This window comes from Dendrobates tinctorius, unplaced genomic scaffold, assembly GCF_039654945.1.
Source record: "Dendrobates tinctorius isolate UK_male_01 unplaced genomic scaffold, ASM3965494v1 ptg000158l, whole genome shotgun sequence".
In the NCBI taxonomy this organism is placed as follows: Eukaryota; Metazoa; Chordata; class Amphibia; order Anura; family Dendrobatidae; genus Dendrobates; species Dendrobates tinctorius.
This window is the reverse complement of record NW_027361825.1, coordinates 3110459-3133155: the sequence shown is the minus strand read 5'-3', so window position 1 is coordinate 3133155 and position 22697 is coordinate 3110459. Positions and strand designations below refer to the sequence as shown.

Sequence of the window (22697 nt, the reverse complement as noted above, 5' to 3'; positions counted from 1 at the left end):
GAAAAAAAGACAAAATTTCCTTTTTTTTGAGGGTGGGAGGTGTTACTGAACCAGTAACTGGGGGGGACAGTACGATAATCTCCTTAGGCTGGGATCACTCATGCGAGAAACTCGGACGAGTCTCGCATGTTAACACCCGGCACTCGGGACCGGAGTGTGCGGCTGAATGCTCCGCTCCGAGTGCCGGCGGCAGTGCCGGGTGTTAACATGCGATACTCGTCCGAGTTTCTCGCATGTGTGACCCTGGCCTTAGAGTAAGGCCAGGGTCAGGCTGGCTAAGGTGCGGCTGCGGCATGACCAGTCTGAACCTCCGGCCTACTGTGTCTCTGTGAGGCGAAGGTTTAGGATGGTCAGGAGTCTGGCTTTCAGTCCTGTCCATATACAGACCGGCCCAAGCTTTTATTTTTGATCAGACCCTGATTGCCCCTTCACTGTTTACACTGGCACACTAATAGCGTGGTACACGTGGTTGCAGGGGTCTGCTAACACTGACCGCCCTCACTATACACACACCGTCCGCCCTCGCTGTTCACACTCTGACCGCCCTCGCTGTTCACACTCTGACCCCCCTCGCTGTTCACACTCTGACCCCCCTCGCTGTTCACACTCTGACCCCCCTCGCTGTTCACACTCTGACCCCCCTCGCTGTTCACACTCTGACCCCCCTCGCTGTTCACACTCTGACCCCCCTCGCTGTTCACACTCTGACCCCCCTCGCTGTTCACACTCTGACCCCCCCTCGCTATTCACACTCTGACCCCCCCTCGCTATTCACACTCTGACCCCCCCTCGCTATTCACACTCTGACCCCCCCTCGCTATTCACACTCTGACCCCCCCTCGCTACACACTCTGACCCCCCCTCGCTGTACACACTCTGACCCCCCCTCGCTGTACACACTCTGACCCCCCCTCGCTGTACACACTCTGACCCCCCCTCGCTGTACACACTCTGACCCCCCTCGCTACACACACTCTGACCCCCCTCGCTACACACACTCTGACCCCCCTCGCTACACACACTCTGACCGTCCTCACAACACACTCTGACGGCCCTCGCTGTACACACTCTGACGGCCCTCGCTGTACACACTCTGACCCCCCCTCGCTACACACACTGACCCCCCTCGCTGTACACTCTCTGACGGCCCTCGCTGTACACACTCTGACCCCCCTCGCTGTACACTCTCTGACCGTCCTCACTACACAATCTGACGGCCCTCGCTGTACACACTGACCCCCTCGCTGTACACTCTCTGACCCCCCCCTCGCTACACACACTCTGACCCCCCTCGCTGTACACTCTCTGACCGTCCTCACTACACAATCTGACGGCCCTCGCTGTACACACTCTGACCCCCCTCGCTGTACACACTCTGACGGCCCTCGCTGTACACTCTCTGACGGCCCTCGCTGTACACTCTCTGACGGCCCTCGCTGTACACTCTGACCCCCCTCGCTACACACACTCTGACCCCCCTCGCTGTACACTCTGACCGTCCTCACTACACAATCTGACCCCGTCCTCACTACACAATCTGACCCCCCCCTCGCTGTACACACTCTGACCCCCCCTCGCTACACACACTCTGACCCCCCCTCGCTGTACACACTCTGATCCCCCTCGCTACACACACTCTGACCCCCCTCGCTGTACACTCTCTGACCGTCCTCACTACACAATCTGACCCCCCCTCGCTGTACACACTCTGACCCCCCCTCGCTACACACACTCTGACCCCCCCTCGCTACACACACTCTGACCCCCCCTCGCTACACACACTCTGACCCCCCCCTCGCTACACACACTCTGACCCCCCCTCGCTACACACACTCTGACCCCCCCTCGCTACACACACTCAGACCCCCCCTCGCTACACACACTCAGACCCCCCCTCGCTACACACACTCAGACCCCCCCTCGCTACACACACACTGACCCCCCCTCGCTACACACACTCTGACCCCCCTCGCTACACACTCTGACCCCCCTCGCTGTACACTCTCTGACCCCCCCCTCGCTACACACACTCTGACCCCCCCCTCGCTACACACACTCTGACCCCCCCCGCTACACACACTCTGACCCCCCTCGCTGTACACTCTCTGACCGTCCTCACTACACAATCTGACGGCCCTCGCTGTACACACTCTGACCTCCCTCGCTGTACACTCTCTGACCCCCCCTCGCTACACACACTCTGACCCCCCTCGCTGTACACTCTCTGACCGTCCTCACTACACAATCTGACCCCCCCTCGCTGTACACACTCTGACCCCCCCTCGCTACACACACTCTGACCCCCCCTCGCTACACACACTCTGACCCCCCCCTCGCTACACACACTGACCCCCCTCGCTGTACACACTGACCCCCCTCGCTGTACACACTGACCCCCCTCGCTACACACACACTGACCCCCCTCGCTGTACACTCTCTGACCCCCCCTCGCTACACACACTCTGACCCCCCTCGCTGTACACTCTCTGACCCCCCTCGCTGTACACTCTCTGACCCCCCCTCGCTACACACACTCTGACCCCCCTCGCTGTACACTCTCTGACCGTCCTCACTACACAATCTGACGGCCCTCGCTGTACACACTCTGACCCCCCTCGCTGTACACTCTCTGACGGCCCTCGTTGTACACTCTGACGGCCCTCGCTGTACACACTCTGACCCCCCTCGCTACACACACTCTGACCCCCCTCGCTGTACACTCTCTGACCGTCCTCACTACACAATCTGACCCCCCCTCGCTGTACACACTCTAACCCCCCCTCGCTGTACACACTCTGACCCCCCCTCGCTACACACACTCTGACCCCCCTCGCTGTACACACTCTGACCGTCCTCACTACACAATCTGACCCCCCCTCGCTGTACACACTCTGACCCCCCCCTCGCTACACACACTCTGACCCCCCCTCGCTACACACACTCTGACCCCCCCTCGCTACACACTCTGACCCCCCCTCGCTACACACTCTGACCCCCCCTCGCTACACACACTCTGACCCCCCTCGCTACACACACTCTGACCCCCCTCGCTACACACACTCTGACCCCCCTCGCTACACACACTCTGACGGCCCTCGCTGTACACACTCTGACCCCCCTCGCTGTACACTCTCTGACCCCCTCGCTGTACACTCTCTGACCGTCCTCACTACACAATCTGACCCCCCCCCCGCTGTACACACTCTGACCCCCCCCTCGCTACACACACTCTGACCCCCCCTCGCTACACACACTCTGACCCCCCCTCGCTACACACACTCTGACCCCCCCTCGCTACACACACTCTGACCCCCCCTCGCTACACACACTCTGACCCCCCCTCGCTACACACACTCTGACCCCCCCTCGCTACACACACTCTGACCCCCCCTCGCTACACACACTCTGACCCCCCCTCGCTACACACACTCTGACCGCCCTCGCTGTACACACTCTGACCGCCCTCGCTGTACACACTCTGACCGCCCTCGCTGTACACACTCTGACCCCCCTCGCTGTACACACTCTGACCCCCCTCGCTGTACACTCTCTGACCCCCTCGCTGTACACACTCTGACCGCCCTCGCTACACAATCTGACGGCCCTCGCTGTACACACTCTGACCCCCCCTCGCTACACACTCTGACCCCCCCTCGCTACACACTCTGACCCCCCCTCGCTACACACACTCTGACCCCCCTCGCTACACACACTCTGACCCCCCTCGCTACACACTCTGACGGCCCTCGCTGTACACACTCTGACCCCCCTCGCTGTACACTCTCTGACCCCCTCGCTGTACACTCTCTGACCGTCCTCACTACACAATCTGACCCCCCCCCGCTGTACACACTCTGACCCCCCCTCGCTACACACACTCTGACCCCCCCTCGCTACACACACTCTGACCCCCCCTCGCTACACACACTCTGACCCCCCCTCGCTACACACACTCTGACCCCCCCCTCGCTACACACACTCTGACCCCCCCTCGCTACACACACTCTGACCCCCCCTCGCTACACACACTCTGACCCCCCCTCGCTACACACACTCTGACCCCCCCTCGCTACACACACTCTGACCCCCCCTCGCTACACACACTCTGACCCCCCCTCGCTACACACACTCTGACCCCCCCTCGCTACACACACTCTGACCCCCCCCTCGCTACACACACTCTGACCGCCCTCGCTACACACTCTGACCGCCCTCGCTACACACTCTGACCGCCCTCGCTGTACACACTCTGACCCCCCTCGCTGTACACACTCTGACCCCCCTCGCTGTACACACTCTGACCCCCCTCGCTGTACACTCTCTGACCCCCCTCGCTGTACACTCTCTGACCCCCTCGCTGTACACACTCTGACCGCCCTCGCTACACAATCTGACCCCCCCTCGCTACACACAATCTGACCCCCCCTCGCTGTACACACTCTGACCCCCCCTCGCTACACACACTCTGACCCCCCGCCCCTCGCTACACACACTCTGACCCCCCTCGCTGTACACACTCTGACCGTCCTCACTACACAATCTGACCCCCCCTCGCTGTACACACTCTGACCCCCCCCTCGCTACACACACTCTGACCCCCCCTCGCTACACACACTCTGACCCCCCCTCGCTACACACTCTGACCCCCCCTCGCTACACACTCTGACCCCCCCTCGCTACACACACTCTGACCCCCCTCGCTACACACTCTGACGGCCCTCGCTGTACACACTCTGACCCCCCTCGCTGTACACTCTCTGACCCCCTCGCTGTACACTCTCTGACCGTCCTCACTACACAATCTGACCCCCCCCCCCGCTGTACACACTCTGACCCCCCCCTCGCTACACACACTCTGACCCCCCCTCGCTACACACACTCTGACCGCCCTCGCTACACACTCTGACCGCCCTCGCTACACACACTCTGACCCCCCCTCGCTACACACTCTGACCGCCCTCGCTGTACACACTCTGACCCCCCTCGCTGTACACACTCTGACCCCCCTCGCTGTACACTCTCTGACCCCCCTCGCTGTACACTCTCTGACCCCCTCGCTGTACACACTCTGACCGCCCTCGCTACACAATCTGACGGCCCTCGCTGTACACACTCTGACCCCCCCTCGCTACACACACTCTGACCCCCCCTCGCTACACACTCTGACCCCCCCTCGCTACACACAATCTGACCCCCCCTCGCTGTACACACTCTGACCCCCCCTCGCTACACACACTCTGACCCCCCTCGCTACACACACTCTGACCCCCCTCGCTGTACACACTCTGACCCCCCCTCGCTGTACACACTCTGACGGCCCTCGCTGTACACACTCTGACCCCCCGCCCCTCACTACACACAATCTGACGGCCCTCGCTACACACAATGCTTTGAAGATCCTAACTTCTGATGCACATTGAGCCTCTAAAAACTATATGGCATTGCCGTTTTAAGAAAACAACCCACAAGTGACATCGAGGCTTGGATGAATCCCAGCCAATCAGTTGCCGGTCACGTGATCCTTGACGCGCAAAAAATGCTTACAATAGGACTAGAGGGGCGGACACGTTGTCCAATCAGAGAACAGCCAACAGAACGTATTTCTCCATGGCGACGGAAAGGCCAATCAAGGACAGGATAGCTGTGCAGCATTAAGACACACCCTCTAGAGCTTGGCCCATCCAATCAGTGGAGAGGAGCGCCGGATGTGACGTTAGTGGCCAGACAGGAAGTGGTGGTGTGCGCTGAGGAGCGATGGAGGCGGCGGGAGAAAGAGTGAGATATACAGAGGGGGACTAGTGAGGACGCCTGGCGGCTGGAGAGGACCGGAGCTGGGGGCAGTGCTGGGAAATAAAGGCAGGGGTGGTGAGGAGTGACTGTGAGACACTGACGGGGAGACCCAGACAAAGGGGAAAGGGAGACTGGAGCAACAGGTGGTGACTGAGCGCCAGCTAGTGTGGAACTACAACTCCCAGCAGGTCCTGGCAGTTTTTCTGAGCGTTGTACTCCTGCAACACCACTAATAGCATGTAGGGAGAAGGGAGAGTTGTGCTTGCTGTCAGTGAATGATCCATCACTTGGAGAAGTGACAATACTTCACTGCTGAGGGTTTGTTACAGTTGTCTCCAGTCCAGAGTCCATTCTCTGCTGCTCTGAAAGCGACACCCAGCAGCCCCTCCGCCACCGGCCGCGCGGAGCGGGCCCATAGTGAGAGAAAGGTGCAGCCCCCCCCATGCAGTCCGACCCCCCCCACAGTCAGAGGGGTTTTGGTTCCTACTTTTAGAAAACGTGCTTTTCTGTAATTTTTTTTTTTTTTTTTATACTTCAGCTGGAGGAAGTTCTGTGTTCCTGTGGGGCAACATACAGTTTTCGTTAGTACCAGATCTTTTCCCACAGGAAAATATGCAATCGCCAGAAAAACCCAGATGCCCTTCACATATAAAATACATGGCTTTGATTTTATTTTTCTTTTGCTGTGCAGATACATTGGTCTCAGTGGGAAAACCCAGTAAAATTCTGAAAGAATTGACACGATGCGCTGTAAAAGAGAACAAAAGTGCAGAACAATAAATGCAATAAGAAAGAGCACAGCGTAATCAGATCATACAGATCACACTCACTTTGCTGCTGCTGTAAAACTCTGCATTTTTTGCACCATAAGAGATAGAGAGAGTGCACAAACACCAGGTGTGATCAAGCCCTTGTGTTGTTTTTTGTTTTGTTTTTGGCACTTTGTAGGTTTAACTGTGCGCATTATCGTAGAGCTCATTAGCAATGACACTTATGTGTTTATTTCTACATTTTTTTAAAGCATTTTTGTAAGAGAAATTAGTGTTTTCTACTTTTTTTTTTTTTTTTATTCAACAATTGTCCCATTGGGGAATATGAAGATTTTTTTTAAGGCAACTTGTTGCTGTGCTGCCAAAGTCATTATCAGCACGACTGTAGGCCAGGTAGTAGGGGACTATAGGCAGAGACCTGATTAGTCTGGCACTGCAGTCCCCGGCCAACTGTTCTCTGCCCCGCTCCAGTTGATTGACAAGTCTCTTTATGTACATATTTGCCAGAGACTTGTCAATCACCTGGTTCTGGGTGGGGGCGAAACCAAGCCAGACTAGTCAGATCTGTCTACGGTCCTCAACCAGACTTTGAAACTTTTTTTTTTTCAGAGGAAAGCATATCTGGCATCAGTCATACCACCAGGCTCTGATTCATGCTGGTTACAGATTTCCTTATATCGCTCTTATAATACATTGTATTACCCTTCTACCCCTCTGCGTGTTACTGACAGGCAGCTTATCGAGTCCTACCACTAGTTTGCATAGTAGACATAGAGGATTTCATTATGCCCCTGCACTCCCTGCAGACCAGCTCTTCATTTATTAGGCCCCTGCAGACCACCACTTTGTTTATTAGGCCCCTGCACCCCTCAGGCCAGCTCTTCCTGCATTAGGCACTCCGCAGGCCAGCTCTTCATGTATTATGCCTCTGCAGGCCACCAGCCCTTCATTTATTAGGCCCCTGCAACTCCACAGACCAGCCCCTCGTTTATTAGGCTCCTGCACCCCCGCAGACCAGCCCCTCATTTATTAGGCCTCTGCATCCCCGCTTACCAGCCCATCCATTTATTAGGCCCCCGCAGACCAGCCCCTCATTTATTAGGCCCCTGCACCCCCCGCAGACCAGCCCCTCATTTATTAGGCCCCTGCACCCCAGCCCCTCATTTATTAGGCCCCTGCACCCCCCGCAGACCAGCCCCTCATTTATTAGGCCCCTGCACCCAAGCAGACCAGCCCCTCATTAGGCCCCTGTACCCCAGCAGACCAGCTCCTCATTTATTAGGCCCCTGCACCCCAGCAGACCAGCTCCTCATTTATTAGGCCCCTGCACTCCAGCAGACAGCTCCTCATTTATTACGCTCCTGCAGACCAGCCCCTCATTTATTAGGCCCCAGCACCCCTGCAGACCAGTCCCTCATTTATTAGACCCCTGCCTGACCAGCCCCTCATTTATTAGGTCTGTGCACCCCCGCAGACCAGGCCCTCATTTATTAGGCCCCTGTTCCCCACAGACCACCTCTTCATTTATTAGGCCCCCGCAGACCAGCCCTTTATTAGGCCTCATGTCCACTCTTGACAGCCTATTACCCAAGATGATAGTATTGTACTCACAATGGGAGCTCCTCTTCCTTTGTAAAAACCACTTAAGCTAGGGGCGCTACTCAGCACCAGATCTAAGAGGGTTTGACACCCAGCATCGATCAGCTGTTAATCATCTCTTGCTGATAAGTGAGGGTGCTGACTGTCTGACCCCCTGCTCTACCTGCTATATGATATTGATGCATCCTTAGCCGGCATTTTACTTGTTGGTTCTCAGACGTATAACACTTCTGTGTCCCCACCATCACGGCTGTGTAACAATATGAGGCTTCACAGGAATGACCAGCTTAGTGTCGTGTGCTATCACAGTGGGGGGTAAGGTTAAAGTCAATGGTGTTTTTATGAAATCTCAGAGTGTGTAGCCTAAAATCCCTGAGTGCCTGGGACCCATCTTGTGCTGGGTTCAGTGCGGATCTGTGACCATCAAACCTGTAATCTTTTGAGGTTTATATTCTCCTCCATTCAGATGCTGCCGGCAAGGGAATCTGAGCGAGATGCCCCTCTTGAGAAAGATGCCTTGGGACTGCCTTCCAGCAGGGGTAAGTGTGAGGGGCAATGGGCCGGTGATTCACCACTTTATATCCTCTTTATAGATTTTTTTTTTAATACAATAAATGTATTACTTCATTAAACCCTACCACCAATGTGTAGACAGAAGGGGCCTGGCTTGACTGCTGAAATAAGCGGTCAGACGACCCCCTTTGCACTCTGCACTGGTCATGTCATCTTTATAGACTCTCTTCTACTTAGATGATGGTGTTGCTGAAGTGAAAAAGGATGCGTCTCTGGGCGTCCTGCTGACCGAGGAGGACGACGCCGTGGAGACTGAGAAGGAGAACTTGAACTTTTCTCCTCCAGCTCGAGGTCTGTCAGGTACGATGTCGCCTCCTCTGGGACATTCTGATCATTATAGACCGTGCGGCAGTGCCTGGCGTTGGATATATAGGTGCATTCTGCTCTTTTTCTTCTTGACAGGTCATGCATCCAAGTCCCTCCCAACACCTCCATCTCTGACATCTTCCCCAGTCTCCAGCAGAGCCAAGATGTCTCTTACCGGAGCTGGGAAGACACCTCACACCACGCAAACATTGGCAATGCGACTGCTGAATATTAACCGGGATGGGGTGGACAAAATACATCGTGCAAGAAAGACCATCCCCCGGGCCGGACATGTGAGTGTCTCACCCCGCTGCTATGCATTGACATGGAATTCTGGAGTCCATGTCTATTTGACCATTTACCTGTGTTTTGTAGATGTCGGGAGAAGGAATGTTCTTTAGAGATGGAATGAAACAGATTATGAGGAAGGACGCTATGGGAAATAGAAACAGCCCAGGTACAGTCCGACGATAATTCTGGAAAAGGAGCAGCACAAGCGTATTCCATGTCCCAATCCACACGTGGGTTAGATATCACCGTCCTGATCCTCTGGTCTGGAGAATAACAGGCCGGTGCTACAAGAAATCCACATGATGGAGGAGATGATTGAGCATTCATGATCCTACCCACAGCACGCTAGTATCCTCAGTGGATTTACCCTGTGTGGAAGGTCCCAGGATTGGAGACATGCCGCCCTGGAGGTAATGTCCTAGTCACAATAGATCTTTTATTTTTTTCAGATTCTACTCAGAAAAGAACCAACGCCTTACATAACGCTCACACACTCACTGCCATGTCCAAGGACTCTCAGGTCAGTGACGGTGAACCGTTGGGTGAGAAATGATGACATTTTGCCATCAAGGTGTTTGTTTCGCATAATTCAGTAGTAGCAGCGAATTTAAGAAACGTCATATAATATTAGAAAATGATGCTTCTTTCCTCACTTATGAGCCACTTCTTCTCCTCTCCCCTGCCTTTCGATCGCATCGTTCACTTAGAAATGTTGCTAAAATGTCTTGCTCGAAGTCATTAATCAGGTAACAACTGCCCATAGAAGTCTGTGGGATATATATATACACACAGAGCGCTCTGGCAAAAATTAAGAGACCACTGCACAGTTTTATTAAAACCAGCTTCTCTACATGTCTGACAGCCATTCCATTCCAGTGTCAGTTCAATTCCAACCAGAGTGCACCTGATTCTACTTAATGTGCTTCTGATTAGGTGATCACCTGAACCAAGTCTTATTTAGGCCCTGTGCACACGGTGCAGATTCTGCTGCGGATCTGCAGCGGATTTGCCGCTGCGGATCTGCAGCAGAACTGCAGGTGATGTACATTAAAGCCTATGTAAAAACAAAAAAACGCTGTGCACATGCGTTTTTTTCCACGTGGTTTTTGTGCGGGGAAAAAAAAGCAGCATGTGACTTCTTTTGTGCGGTTTTGCTGCAGTTTTCCACCTGCTCCATTCTACAGATCTGCAGGTGGAAAACCGCACAAAAACTGCGAAAAAACAGGAAGAAATCCGCAGGAAAAATGCATGTCATTTGACCTGCGGATTTAGTAAAATCAGCGCGGAAAAATCCGCGGGAGGATCCGCACTGTGTGCACATAGCCTTACCCCCAAGGTTGGTTTGCACGTTCATGACCGGGCCAATTTTTACAATTCTGACCACTGTCCCTTTATGAGGTCATAACTCTGGAACGCTTCCATGGATCCCGGTTATTCTGACATTGTTTTCTCGTGATATATTGTACTTCATGATAATATTTCATTGATATAACTTGCGTTTATTTGTGAAAAAAACGGAAATTTGGCACAAATTTTGCAATTTTCCAACTTTGAATTTTTATGCCCTTAAATCACAGAGATATGGCACACAAAAAACTTAATAAATAACATTTTACCCTTCGCCACGACAGCACCCACTGGAGGTATCGGATCCGCCCCATTTGGAACAGGAAACCCTACAGGAAAGATAAAAGGGGGCGGTCCGCCTTTCCTCCTCAGTTTTGGTTTCCTGTTCCAAACGGAGCCACGATATCCTTCAGGAAAGAATACCTGGGCCAGGCATGCCGCCTGTGCAGTCTCCATGTGAACGGCAGGGGCTGCGGTCCGGAGGCAGCGTCGGGGGAGATTCCGCTAGACGGCTCCCCCCTCGTCTGGTGAACGAAGGGTGATGACGGGGTCCGGGGAGGGCCGCCCCGCCTCACCCAGGAGAGCGCCGGTAGGCCCCGGGACGCACCGCTACTGGGAGTGGTAAGAGCGCCAGTGGTGCATAACAAAAAAAAAAAAAGATTTTTTTTTTCTTAAATAAAAAGCGCCAGCAACGGTGGCGGTGCATAGAGAGGGGGACCGCACATCAAAGCGGCGCGGTAGCCGGCCGGCGCAGAGTCTCCTGGCCCCCCGGAAGTAATGGTTGAACTTCCGGGGCGGGATGGCTGAGAGCGCGTCGGGACATGCGCGCGGTGATCCCAGGGAGGAGGAGCAACTTCCGGGGGGACGGCAGGAAGAAAAAAAAAAGAGGCAAATTATTTAAACAGCGGCGCAGCTGAGCGGCGATGCAGCAATGTCGTCCCCAATGGAAGCGCACGCTCCAGCGGGGGATTCTGCAGGAGGTAGCTCCACCAGGGACCGCAACACCGGCCGCAGGAATGAAGCAGGAGAATCAAGGCCTAGGACGGGATCTCAGCCATCTGATCCGGTAATATAAGGCTTCACTGGGTGAGTGTGCAAAGTATATACTCTGCCTACTAAGCTGACCTCTCCCCCCCCCCTACCCCCCCCCCCACCTTGGTGTCCCCTTCTAGACAAAGAAAAAGGATAAATCCAAGCATAAAGAATGTGCGTTATGCTCTGAACCTCTCCCTGACTCCTACCCTAAGAAGCTCTGTAAGCAGTGCACCAGAGAGACAAAGCAGGGGGCCGCATTGTCGACAAAAGACATTAGAGCTATAATCAGGGAGGAGATACAGGCTATTAACCGCGCCAAAACTCCCTCAGAGACTGGCAGCAAAAAGCAGTTAACCCTCAGAGTCAGAGGAAGAAGGGGGGTTAATCTCTGACTCCTCACTCACATCCTCGTCGTCATCAGACATGGAGGGACAGTCATGTTTCCCCCTGGATATTGTGGACAACCTAGTTAAATCGGTGAGAAGCACTATGGGGTGTGAGGAACCAAGGGGTGCCCAAACCGCACAAGACATAATGTTTGCGGGATTGGCGGAAAAGAAAAGGAGAGCATTCCCGGTAATACCGGCAATTAAGGCCCTAATAAAGAGAGAATGGGAAAAACATGACCAAAGAAGTTTTCTCCCATCAGCCTCAAAAAGAAAGTATCCATTTAGCGATGAGGAGCTATTAAAATGGACCAAGGTGCCAAAAGTGGATGCCGTTATATCCTCTACCTCGAAACAATCGGCTATTCCAGTAGAGGACGCATGCTTGTTGGCAGACCGTTAGACCGCAAGGCAGAATCATCATTGAAGAGGTCTTGGGAATCTACCACGGGTATTTTTAAGCCAGCGGTAGCCAGCACATGCACCACTAGATCTATGCTCATGTGGTTGGACCAGCTGGATCAACAAATCGAGCAAAAGGTGTCCAGAGAAAAATTACGGGCCGCTATCCCATTAATTAGAGGGGCAGCTGCCTTTATGGCTGATGCGTCGGTGGACACTCTACGGCTGGCAGCAAGATCAGCAGCTCTTGTGAACAACGCCAGAAGGGCGTTGTGGATGAAGAGCTGGAAGGGGGACGCGCAATCAAAGGCTAAGATTTGTGCAACCCCATGCGAGGGTGAGTTTCTCTTCGGGAAAGAGTTAGACACTATACTCGCCAAAGCAAAGGAGAGGAAGTCGGCCCTCCCTGACCCTTCTATCCCTTTCTATAGGAGAACCTTTAAGAGGCGACCGTTTGGAAGAAGGAGGCAAACGGAAAGATCAAATAGATGGGCCGCAAAAGAGGAGAAACAAAAGGGTACCATGTTCAGGGGTCCAACATTCCGAAGGGAGAATAGAAATTAAAAAATCAGACCCACCTGTAGGGGGTAGATTACGGTTCTTTTATCCAAAATGGGAACAAATATCCTCAAACCCATGGATCTTGGGTATTATTAAAGAAGGAATGAAAATAGAATTCCTTCAAAACCCTTATGATTTCTTTATCCTAACCCGCCTTAACTCTATGGCCCAACAAAAGGCCCTCGAAGAAGAAATTCGGAGCCTACTATGCAAGGGGGTTTTAGTGGAGGTCCCAGAGGGACAGGAAGGTAGAGGCTTCTACTCTCCTTTATTTTTAATTTCCAAACCAGATGGTACGTTTAGAACAATTATTAATTTAAGGAAGCTTAATACGTTTATAAAAAATTATAAGTTTAAGATGGAATCAATCAGATCCACCATAAAGCTTCTCTTTCCAAATTGTGTGATGGCGGGAATTGACTTAAAAGATGCTTACTATCATCTTCCTATCCATAATAGATACCAAAAATATCTAAGGGTCGCAGTGGTGTTCGATGGCAAGGTCCGTCATTTTCAGTACACAGCCATGCCTTTCGGCCTCTCTACAGCGCCAAGAATCTTCACCAAGGTGATGGCAGAGGACCTAGGCTGGATCATCAATATACAGAAGTCCAGGCTCGTTCCGCAATCCCTCCAGATGTTTTTGGGGTTCCAATTGAACTCCATAACCCAGAAATGTCTACTTCCTCAGGTAAAGATTGCACGAGAAAGAGAAAAGTAGAGGCAGCCATAGATAGACCACGCATGTCTCTGAGAGGGGCAATGTCGCTATTGGGGTCGCTAGATTCCTGTGCCCCTGCAGTCCGGTGGGCCCATTATCATGTCCGCACACTTCAGCATCAGATCCTCCAGGAGGAGAGGCGACATGGTGGTCACCTCGAGAGCAAGATAACTCTAACTCAGGAGGTCTTGACTTCTCTGAAATGGTGGTTAGATGATGACCATCTATCCTCAGGAGTCCCATGGGTCATAGTACCATCTGGTATCCTAACCACCGACGCTAGCCCCCAAGGCTGGGGAGCCCATATGGGGAATAGCTTTTGTCAAGGAAGATGGAATAGAGAGGAAAGAGAATACTCGTCTAATTTAAAAGAACTGACAGCAGTATACTATGCTCTACATCATTTCCTTCCACAGCTCCAACAGAAACATGTCAGGATCCTGTCGGACAACACCACCACAGTGGCCTACATAAACAGACAAGGAGGTACTCGATCAGAGACTCTGATGTCTTCTGCGGCAAGAATCTTAAGCTTAGCCGAAAGCAATTTGTTGTCCCTCTCAGCTCTTCATATCAGAGGAGAGGACAACCAAGAAGCCGATTTCTTAAGCCGACACACACTTCGGCAAGGGGAGTGGTGCCTCAATCGCCAAATCTTCCAGAACATAGTAGCTCTATGGGGGCATCCTCAAGTGGACCTCTTCGCCACAAGGGAAAACAGACAAACAAAGACCTTTGCTTCCCTGTCTCCAGCAGATCACCCAGACATACTGGATGCCCTCCAGGCCTCATGGAAATTCAAGCTGGCATACGCCTTCCCTCCATTGATTCTCCTGCCACAAGTGATTCGGAAAATCAGAGAGGAAAAGGCGAGAGTAATCCTGATAGCACCATTCTGGCCCAAGAGACCGTGGTTCTCGTGGCTACGAATTATGTCAGTGACAGATCCTTGGGTTCTCCCCTCAAACCCCAACCTACTCTCCCAAGGCCCTTTCTTCCACCCTCAAGTGGACAACTTACACTTGACGGCGTTGAACTTGAAAGGCACCTATTAAGATCAAGAGGGTTTTCGGAATCATTAATTACTACGCTCCTACAGAGCAGGAAGCAGTCCACAACCCAAATTTATAAAAGAATATGGAAGAAATTCCTACAGTTTCATACAGCATCTCATACAGCAGAAGTCTCGATAGTTCCTATCTTAGAATTCCTACAAAAAGGGAAGGAATTGGGCTTGTCAGTAAACACACTGAAAGTACAGGTGTCTGCGTTGGGGGCGCTGTATGGCCATAATATAGCAGGGAATAAGTGGATATCCCGATTCATTACAGCATGTGAAAGAATAACTCCGGTTCACATACCCACAATCCCTACATGGGACTTAAACTTGGTGTTAGACGCCCTGACAGAAGAACCTTTTGAACCAATAGAAACGATATCCCTTAAATATTTATCATTTAAGACGGCCCTCTTGGTAGCACTGACATCCGCTAGGAGAGTGGGTGATATCCAGGCCCTGTCCATAGATCCACCCTTTTTGCAGGTATACCGGGATAGATTAATATTAAAGCCAGACCCCTCATACCTGCCTAAGGTATCTACAAAGTACCATAGGTCTCAGGAGATACTCCTCCCAACCTTCTTTGAAGATCCCTCCACTCCGGAAGAGCAGAAATTCCACACTTTGGACGTCAGAAGAACTGTCCTAAAGTATATTGAAAGGTCCGAGAGCTGGAGGCAGTGTAGGGCTCTCTTCATTTCTTTTCAGGGCTGTAAAAAAGGGTATGGAGTCACAAAGAGCACCATTTCCCGATGGATCAGGGATGCCATTCGTTTAGCCTACTCTGCAAGAAATGAAGAACCTCCGGAAGACATCAGAGCACATTCCACCAGAGCAATGGCGGCCTCCTGGGCGGAGAGGGGAGACATTCCAATTCAAACCATATGTAAGGCGGCAATTTGGTCATCCCCTTCTACCTTCTATAGACACTATAGACTTGACCTTTCGTCTACTTCTGACCTAAGCTTTGGCAGGACTGTCCTTAGCACGGTGGTCCCACCCAGGTGATGGTCTCTGGAATCTCTCCAGTGGGTGCTGTCGTGGCGAAGGGCAAAAAGCCGGATTACTTACCGGTAATGCTCTTTTAATGAGTCCACGACAGCACCCGCTCACTTCCCTCCCTGCTAGAAATATCAATATTAAAAGTATATCTGCTAAAGTTGGATAAGTAAAGTTACAAGTACAAGACATTGCCTAATCCTTGGCGGTCCTCCTGGTACTCTGAAATGCAAAACTGAGGAGGAAAGGCGGACCGCCCCCTTTTATCTTTCCTGTAGGGTTTCCTGTTCCAAATGGGGCGGATCCGATACCTCCAGTGGGTGCTGTCGTGGACTCATTAAAAGAGCATTACCGGTAAGTAATCCAGCTTTTCCCACATGGAAAAATATTCAGGATTGAGAGTCCTCAGTAGTTGATACCTTTTAATGGCTAACTGAAAAGATGGTAACACATTGCAAGCTTTCGAGACTACTCAGGTCTCTTCATCAGGCTAGACTAATACAAAATCTGAAGTCACATATTTATGCACAATACAGCCTAGAAAAAATGCAATAGATAAGACAAGTGACGTGAAGCAGAACTATCAATATGGGAGAGGGAGAAACATAAATATAAACATTGGACCAGTTCATAGATAAGGAGTCCGGATGTTTTATGGTCCTCTGATTGGGGTCTAGTTCTGTGTTGTAATGCCCCCACACGGTTTTAAAAGGAAATTCCTTAATTGATGTAAAAAGACATAAATCCATGCGACACATTCATTCCAGCACTGAGTGTGTCAAATGTCGTCATAAATTTGTACTCCCAAACTCGTCTCTCTCTCTGAGATGTGAAGTTACCTTTCAATACCAGTAATTTCATATCCACGTTGCTGTGATCAGGGATACAGAAATGTTTTGCCACAGGGTAGATCCATTCTTTTTTCTCTTATTGTGTGACGATGAGCATTCATCCTTGTTCTAAGCTTTTGCCCGGTCTCCCCCCACATACAGACCCCCAGTTGGACATTTAGTACAAATAATTAAGTACACCACATTAGATGTAATGCAGCTGAAAGTACCTGGGATCTTGTAGTCTTGATGTGAGTTGGGGATCTTTATCTTGTCCGTGGTCATTATAAATGGACAAGTTTTACATTTTTTCTGGTTGCAAGGAAAGGTTCCTGCAGCTGTTGGAGAGGACAGGGAGCTTCTGACAATGATGCTTCATAAATTTGGGGGCTGCCTAAAACACAGCAGTGGGGGGTCTGGAAAAATGGATTTTAATCGGGCATCTTTTTGTAGTAAAGGTTGTAATTTCCGTGCAGCTCCCCTTAGCACCTCCAGATTTGGGTTGTAGGTGACTACTAGAGGCACTCGGTTATTTTCTTCTTTAGCTTTGTAATGTAGCAGGTGATTCCTTGACAATCTGGTGGCTCTTGTAATTTGGTTTTCAATTGTTCTTGGATGGTAACCCTGATTCAAAAAGGTCTTTTTGAGGCGACCAAGGTGTTTGTCTCTATCCATGGGGTTGGAACATATACGATTGTATCTGATGGCTTGGCTATAGATAATAGAGTTCTTTATGTGTTTTGGATGGAAACTGTCCCATTTAAGGTATGTTGGACAGTCGATTGGCTTCTGATACAGGGATGTCTCTATTTCATTGTTTTTTAGTTTAATGATGGTGTCCAAAAAATTAATCTCAGTACTGGAGTAGTTGAGTGTTAAATTGATGATGGGATGAAATTGATTAAACTGTTCGTGGAATGTCTTTAGCTGTTGCTCAGACTCCGTCCAGATGATTAAAATATCATCAATGAAGCGGTAGTAGGCCAGGGGCCTGATGGGGCATGAGGACAAAAAGTCGCTTTCAAGCTTGGCCATGAAAAGATTTGCATACTGTGGAGCAATTTTACTTCCCATAGCTGTGCCAGTCTCCTGTAGATAGATCCTGTTGTCAAATTCAAAGTAATTGTGGGTGAGGATGAATTTTATAAGTTTCACCACAGCATCAGCATCAGTCCCTGTGTTTTCCATGAAGAATTTGCAGGCATTTAAACCATCTTGGTGTGGGATATTAGAGTACAAAGATGTGCAAAGAGTGCAAATTCTTCATGGAAAATACAGGGACTGATGCTGTGGTGAAACTTAAAGACGCTAAAAGACGCTTTCTAAAAATAGTTTTTGCATCACCACATTTTTAGAGCTCTAATTTTTCCATATTTTGACCCACTGAGTCATGTGAGGTCTTATTTTTTGCGGGACGAGTTGACGTTTTTATTGGTACCATTTTCGGGCAAGTGACATTTTTTGATCGCTTTTTATTCCGATTTTTGGGACGCAGAATGAACAAAAACCAGCATTTCATGAATTTCTTTTGGGGGGTGCGTTTACACCGTTCAGCATGTGGTAAAATTGATAAGGCGGTTTTATTCTTCGGGTCAGTACGGTTACAGCGATACCTCATTTATGTCGTTTTTTTACGTTTTGGCACTTTTATGCAATGAAAAACTTTTATATAAAAAATAATTATTTTTGCATCACTTTATTCTGCGAGCTATAACTTTTATTTTTTCACTGACGCTGTGTGGCGGCTCTTTTTTTGCGGGACAAGATGACGTTTTCAGCGGTACCATGTTTATTTATATCTGTCTTTTTGATCGCGCGTTATTGCACTTTTTGTTCGGTGGTATAATAAAGCATTGTTTTTTGCTGTTTTTTATTTTTATTTTTTAAGGGGTTCGCTAAAGGGGTTACAGTTGCATAGGGCGGGTCGTTACGGACGCGGCAATGCTAAATATGTGTACTTTTATTGGGTTTTTTTTTAGTTCCAAAAAATGAATTTATTAGGGAATATTTTTGTTTTTTATTTAGCGATTTTTTTTTTTTTTTTTTTTTTTTTTTTTTTTTTTTTTTTTTTTTTTTTTTTTTTTTTCCCCCTTTATTACACAGTCCCGGGGGGGACATCACTGTCATTTGTCATATCGCTGATCTGACACGTCACAGAGCGCTGTGACAGATCAGCAATGTGACAGGCAGTGCGTTTTGCAGGCAGTGAGGAAGTCGCCTCCCTGCAGGCCCCCGAAGGTCCCCGCCGCAACATTGGATCCGGGGACCTGCAGGGAAGGAGGCCCGCAGCACATCGCGCTGCTCTGGGGGTCTCGGGTAAGCACGGAGGGAGCCCCCTCCCTGCCGATGCTTCCCTGATCCTCCGGTACACTGCGATCATGTATGATCGCAGTGTGCCAGGAGTTAACGTGCCGGGTGTCAGCTGTGATAATCAGCTGACACCCGGCCGCAATCAACGGCGCTCCCCCCGGGGGCGCCGCCAATCGCTATGACATACTATCCTGTCCCCAGTCATAGGGGCCCGGGTACCGTGGACGGGATAGTACGTCATGTCAGGAAGGGGTTAATGAAGGAAAGTATAAAAAAAACCCTGCTGTGGGGTTCAGAATCCTCTTGCAATAGGACAAGCTGGATGGCAAAACAAGTGCTAGTAATATCCCAAAAGTAATAGGAATGAAAAAATAACCTTTAACCATGCCAAAGGAGTTGAAAAGAAAAATCATGAGTGAGGAAAAGAAGGGTTCAATTCTGGCTTTACTAGCAGAGGGATACAGTGAGCATCATGTTGCTTCCATCCTTAAAATTTCTAAGACGGCAGTCCATTATAACAGGGTCAAGCAGAAGACATTAGGGACAACAAAGCTACGGACCGGCAGAGGGTGAAAACGACTCTCCACTGACCGGGATGACCGTCATCTTATTCGAATGTCACTCAGCAACCGCAGGATGACATCAAGTGACCTACAAAAGGAATGGCAACTGGGGTGAAGTGCACGGCAAGAACAGTTCGTAACAGGCTCCTAGAGGCAGGGCTCAAGTCATGTAAAGCTAGAAAAAAGCCTTTCATCAATGAGAAGCAAAGGAGAGCCAGGCTGAAGTTTGCCAAAGACCATAAAGATAGGACCATAGAGGACTGGAGTAAGGTAATCTTCTCTGATGAGTCTAATTTTCAGCTTTGCCCAACACCTGGTCATCTAATGGTTAGACTGAGACCTGGAGAGGCGTACAACGCACAGTGACTTGCACCCTTTGTGAAATTTGGTGGAGGATCGGTGATGATCTGGGGATGCTTCAGCAAGGCTGGAATTGGGCAGGTTAATCCTTGCGAAGGACGTATGAATCAAGCCGTATACAAGGTTATCCTGGAAAAACAGTTGATTCCTTCTGTTCAGGAAATGTTCCCCAACTCTGAGGACTGGTTTTTCCAGCAGGACAATAATGCGCCATGCCACACAGCTAGATCAATCAATGTGTGGATGAAGGACCACCACATCAAATTCCTGTCTTGGGCAGCCCAATCTCCATCTCCAGGCCTGAACCCAACTGAAAACCTTTGGAATGTAATCAAGAGGAAGATGGATATTCACAAGCCATCAAAGAAAGAAGAACTGCTTGTATTTTTGTACCAGGAGTGGCATAAGGTCACCCAAAAGCAGTGTGAAAGACTGGTGGAAAGCATGCCAAGACGCATGAAAGCTATGATTAAAAATCATGGTTATTCCACAAAATATTGATTTCTGAACTCTTCCTGAGTTACAACATTAGTATTGTTGTTTCTAAATGATTATGAACTGGTTTCTTAGCATTTTTTGAGGTCTGCAAGCACTTCATTTTTTTGTAATTTTTAACATCTCATTGAGTGCTTGGAAATTCAGAGACATTTTGTCAGTAGTTAATAAAAAAAATTTTACATTTTACTAAAAAATATACCTATAAAGAGAAAAATCAGACAAACTGAAAAATTTGACAGTGGTCTCTTAATTATTGCCAGAGCTGTGTGTATGTGTGTGTATATATATATATATATATATATATATATATATATATATATATATATATATATATATATATATATATATGTATATATATATATATATATATATATAATGTATATATATATATATATATATATATATATAATGTATATATATATATATATATATATTGTATATATATATATATATATATATATGTATATATATATATATATATGTGTATATATATATATATATGTGTGTATATATATATGTGTAATATATATATATATATGTGTGTGTAATATATATATATATATATGTGTGTGTAATATATATATATATATGTGTGTGTAATATATATATATATATGTGTGCGTAATATATATATATATGTGTGCGTAATATATATATATGTGTGTAATATATATATGTGTGTGTATATATATATATATATATATATATAATATCCCAGAAACTTTTGTTTCCACTTTCAGTTCTGGCTACTAAGTTGCAGCTCCCTGTTGCCCCCCTTAACCTCAGGTCAGTCAGGGATCTGCACCTAGGGTAAGTAGTCGCCAGAGAGGCTGCCTTGTCGCGTGCTGGCTATCGGGCACTCTGCAGTGAGGGCAGTGTGTATATCACCAGTCCCAGGCTGGAAATACAGAAACCTCAAATTCATCACTGCAAGGGTTCCACTATACCACCAGGATGCTATGCTGCCATCATTTCCTCGTTTGATACTAAAGCTTATATCGGGTCAGGAACCAACCCAAAAGGTAGCGTGTTTTTTTACATGGAGTACATGTCGGTTTGATCAGGACCAGCGACGCCGAGCGTGCGGCTTCGCTGTGTACTTTAGTTACCAGCGCGCTGATGCAGGGAGCTGGAAACTAAGGTACTCATCGGGTTTCTAAGGGACGTGCGCAGTCGCTGTGTACTTTAGTTACCAGCTCCCTGCATCAGCGCGCTGGTAACTAAGGTACACATCTGGTTTCTAAGCACAGCGCCGTGCTTAGAAACCCTGCGTTTACCTTAGCTACCAGCTGATCGCTGGTGTCCCGCCTGTCACGCAGTGATGAGTGCTGGCCAACGGGAGACCAGCGACCAAAAAAATGTCCAGGGCTTTCCAACAGCGATATCTGCAGGGGGGCTGATCGCTGTCACACACAGCGATCTCGCTGGTGAGATCGCTGTTACGTCACAAAACTTGTGACTCAGCAGCGATCTCGCTAGCGAGATCGCTGTGTGTGACCGGACCCTTACACTGCACAAACCAAATGGGGGTGGGGCAGCAGCAGCTCTGTATGTTAACCTTAGGACAATAGGAAATACTTCATATTTTCCTAACACAGCTCTTTACTAAGTGGTTTATCTCTCCTCAAGTATTCCCGGCCACAATGCTCAGTACTGCTGTGTAATGTGTTGTATGTTACTACTTTCTAGTACATGTTTTATCTCATCACAGAGCTTAGTACTGCTGTATAATGTCTTGCATGCCGCTGCTGCTGCTACTTTCTAGTGTGTGCCTTACCTCATCTCAGAGCTGGGATCACAGCAACAGTTCTCAGTAACGCTGTATAATTTGCTGCTTTCAAATACAGGTTTTATCTCAGCAGTGATGAATTCACAGCTACACTGCTCAGTACCTTTGTATAATGTCCTGCATACTGCTGCTGCTTAATAGTATGTGTTTTAGGTCATCTCAGAGTTGGAATCATAGCTACACTGCTCAGTACTGCTGTATAATGTACCGCATACTTCTGTTGCTTTATAGTGTGTGTCTTATGCCATCTCTGAGCTGGAATCACAGTTAAACGGTTCAGTGATGCTATATGATGTGCATGCTTCTGTTTCATCTCCTCTCAAAGATGAAAACAGCTACACTGCTCAGTGCTTCTGTATAATATTCTGTTGCTTTCTAGTACAAGTCTCATCTCGGAGCTGGAATCACAATTACACTGCTCAGTACTGCTGTATAATGTCCTGTATGCTTCTGCTTTTGAACATGTGCTTATAGAGAGGGGAGAAGGAATCCCTTATGTTTGTGTGT

The 22697-nt window shown here is 49.2% G+C and overlaps 1 protein-coding gene across 4 annotated transcripts in view; it reads left to right on the top strand.

The window, feature by feature from the left end:
• EHMT2 (euchromatic histone lysine methyltransferase 2) overlaps positions 1–22697 on the top strand; it is a 40183-nt gene that overhangs the window by 4448 nt on the left and 13038 nt on the right. For 3 of the 4 annotated variants that reach the window (XM_073548786.1, XM_073548783.1, XM_073548784.1), the window contains exons 2-6: positions 8626–8698; positions 8910–9032; positions 9135–9331; positions 9414–9495; positions 9779–9849. In XM_073548786.1, the coding sequence (XP_073404887.1) occupies positions 8626–8698; positions 8910–9032; positions 9135–9331; positions 9414–9495; positions 9779–9849 (546 nt within the window). Of the gene's footprint in view, positions 1–5599; positions 5776–8625; positions 8699–8909; positions 9033–9134; positions 9332–9413; positions 9496–9778; positions 9850–22697 lie in introns of those variants that run through there. The other variant, XM_073548785.1, reaches the window with a different exon arrangement.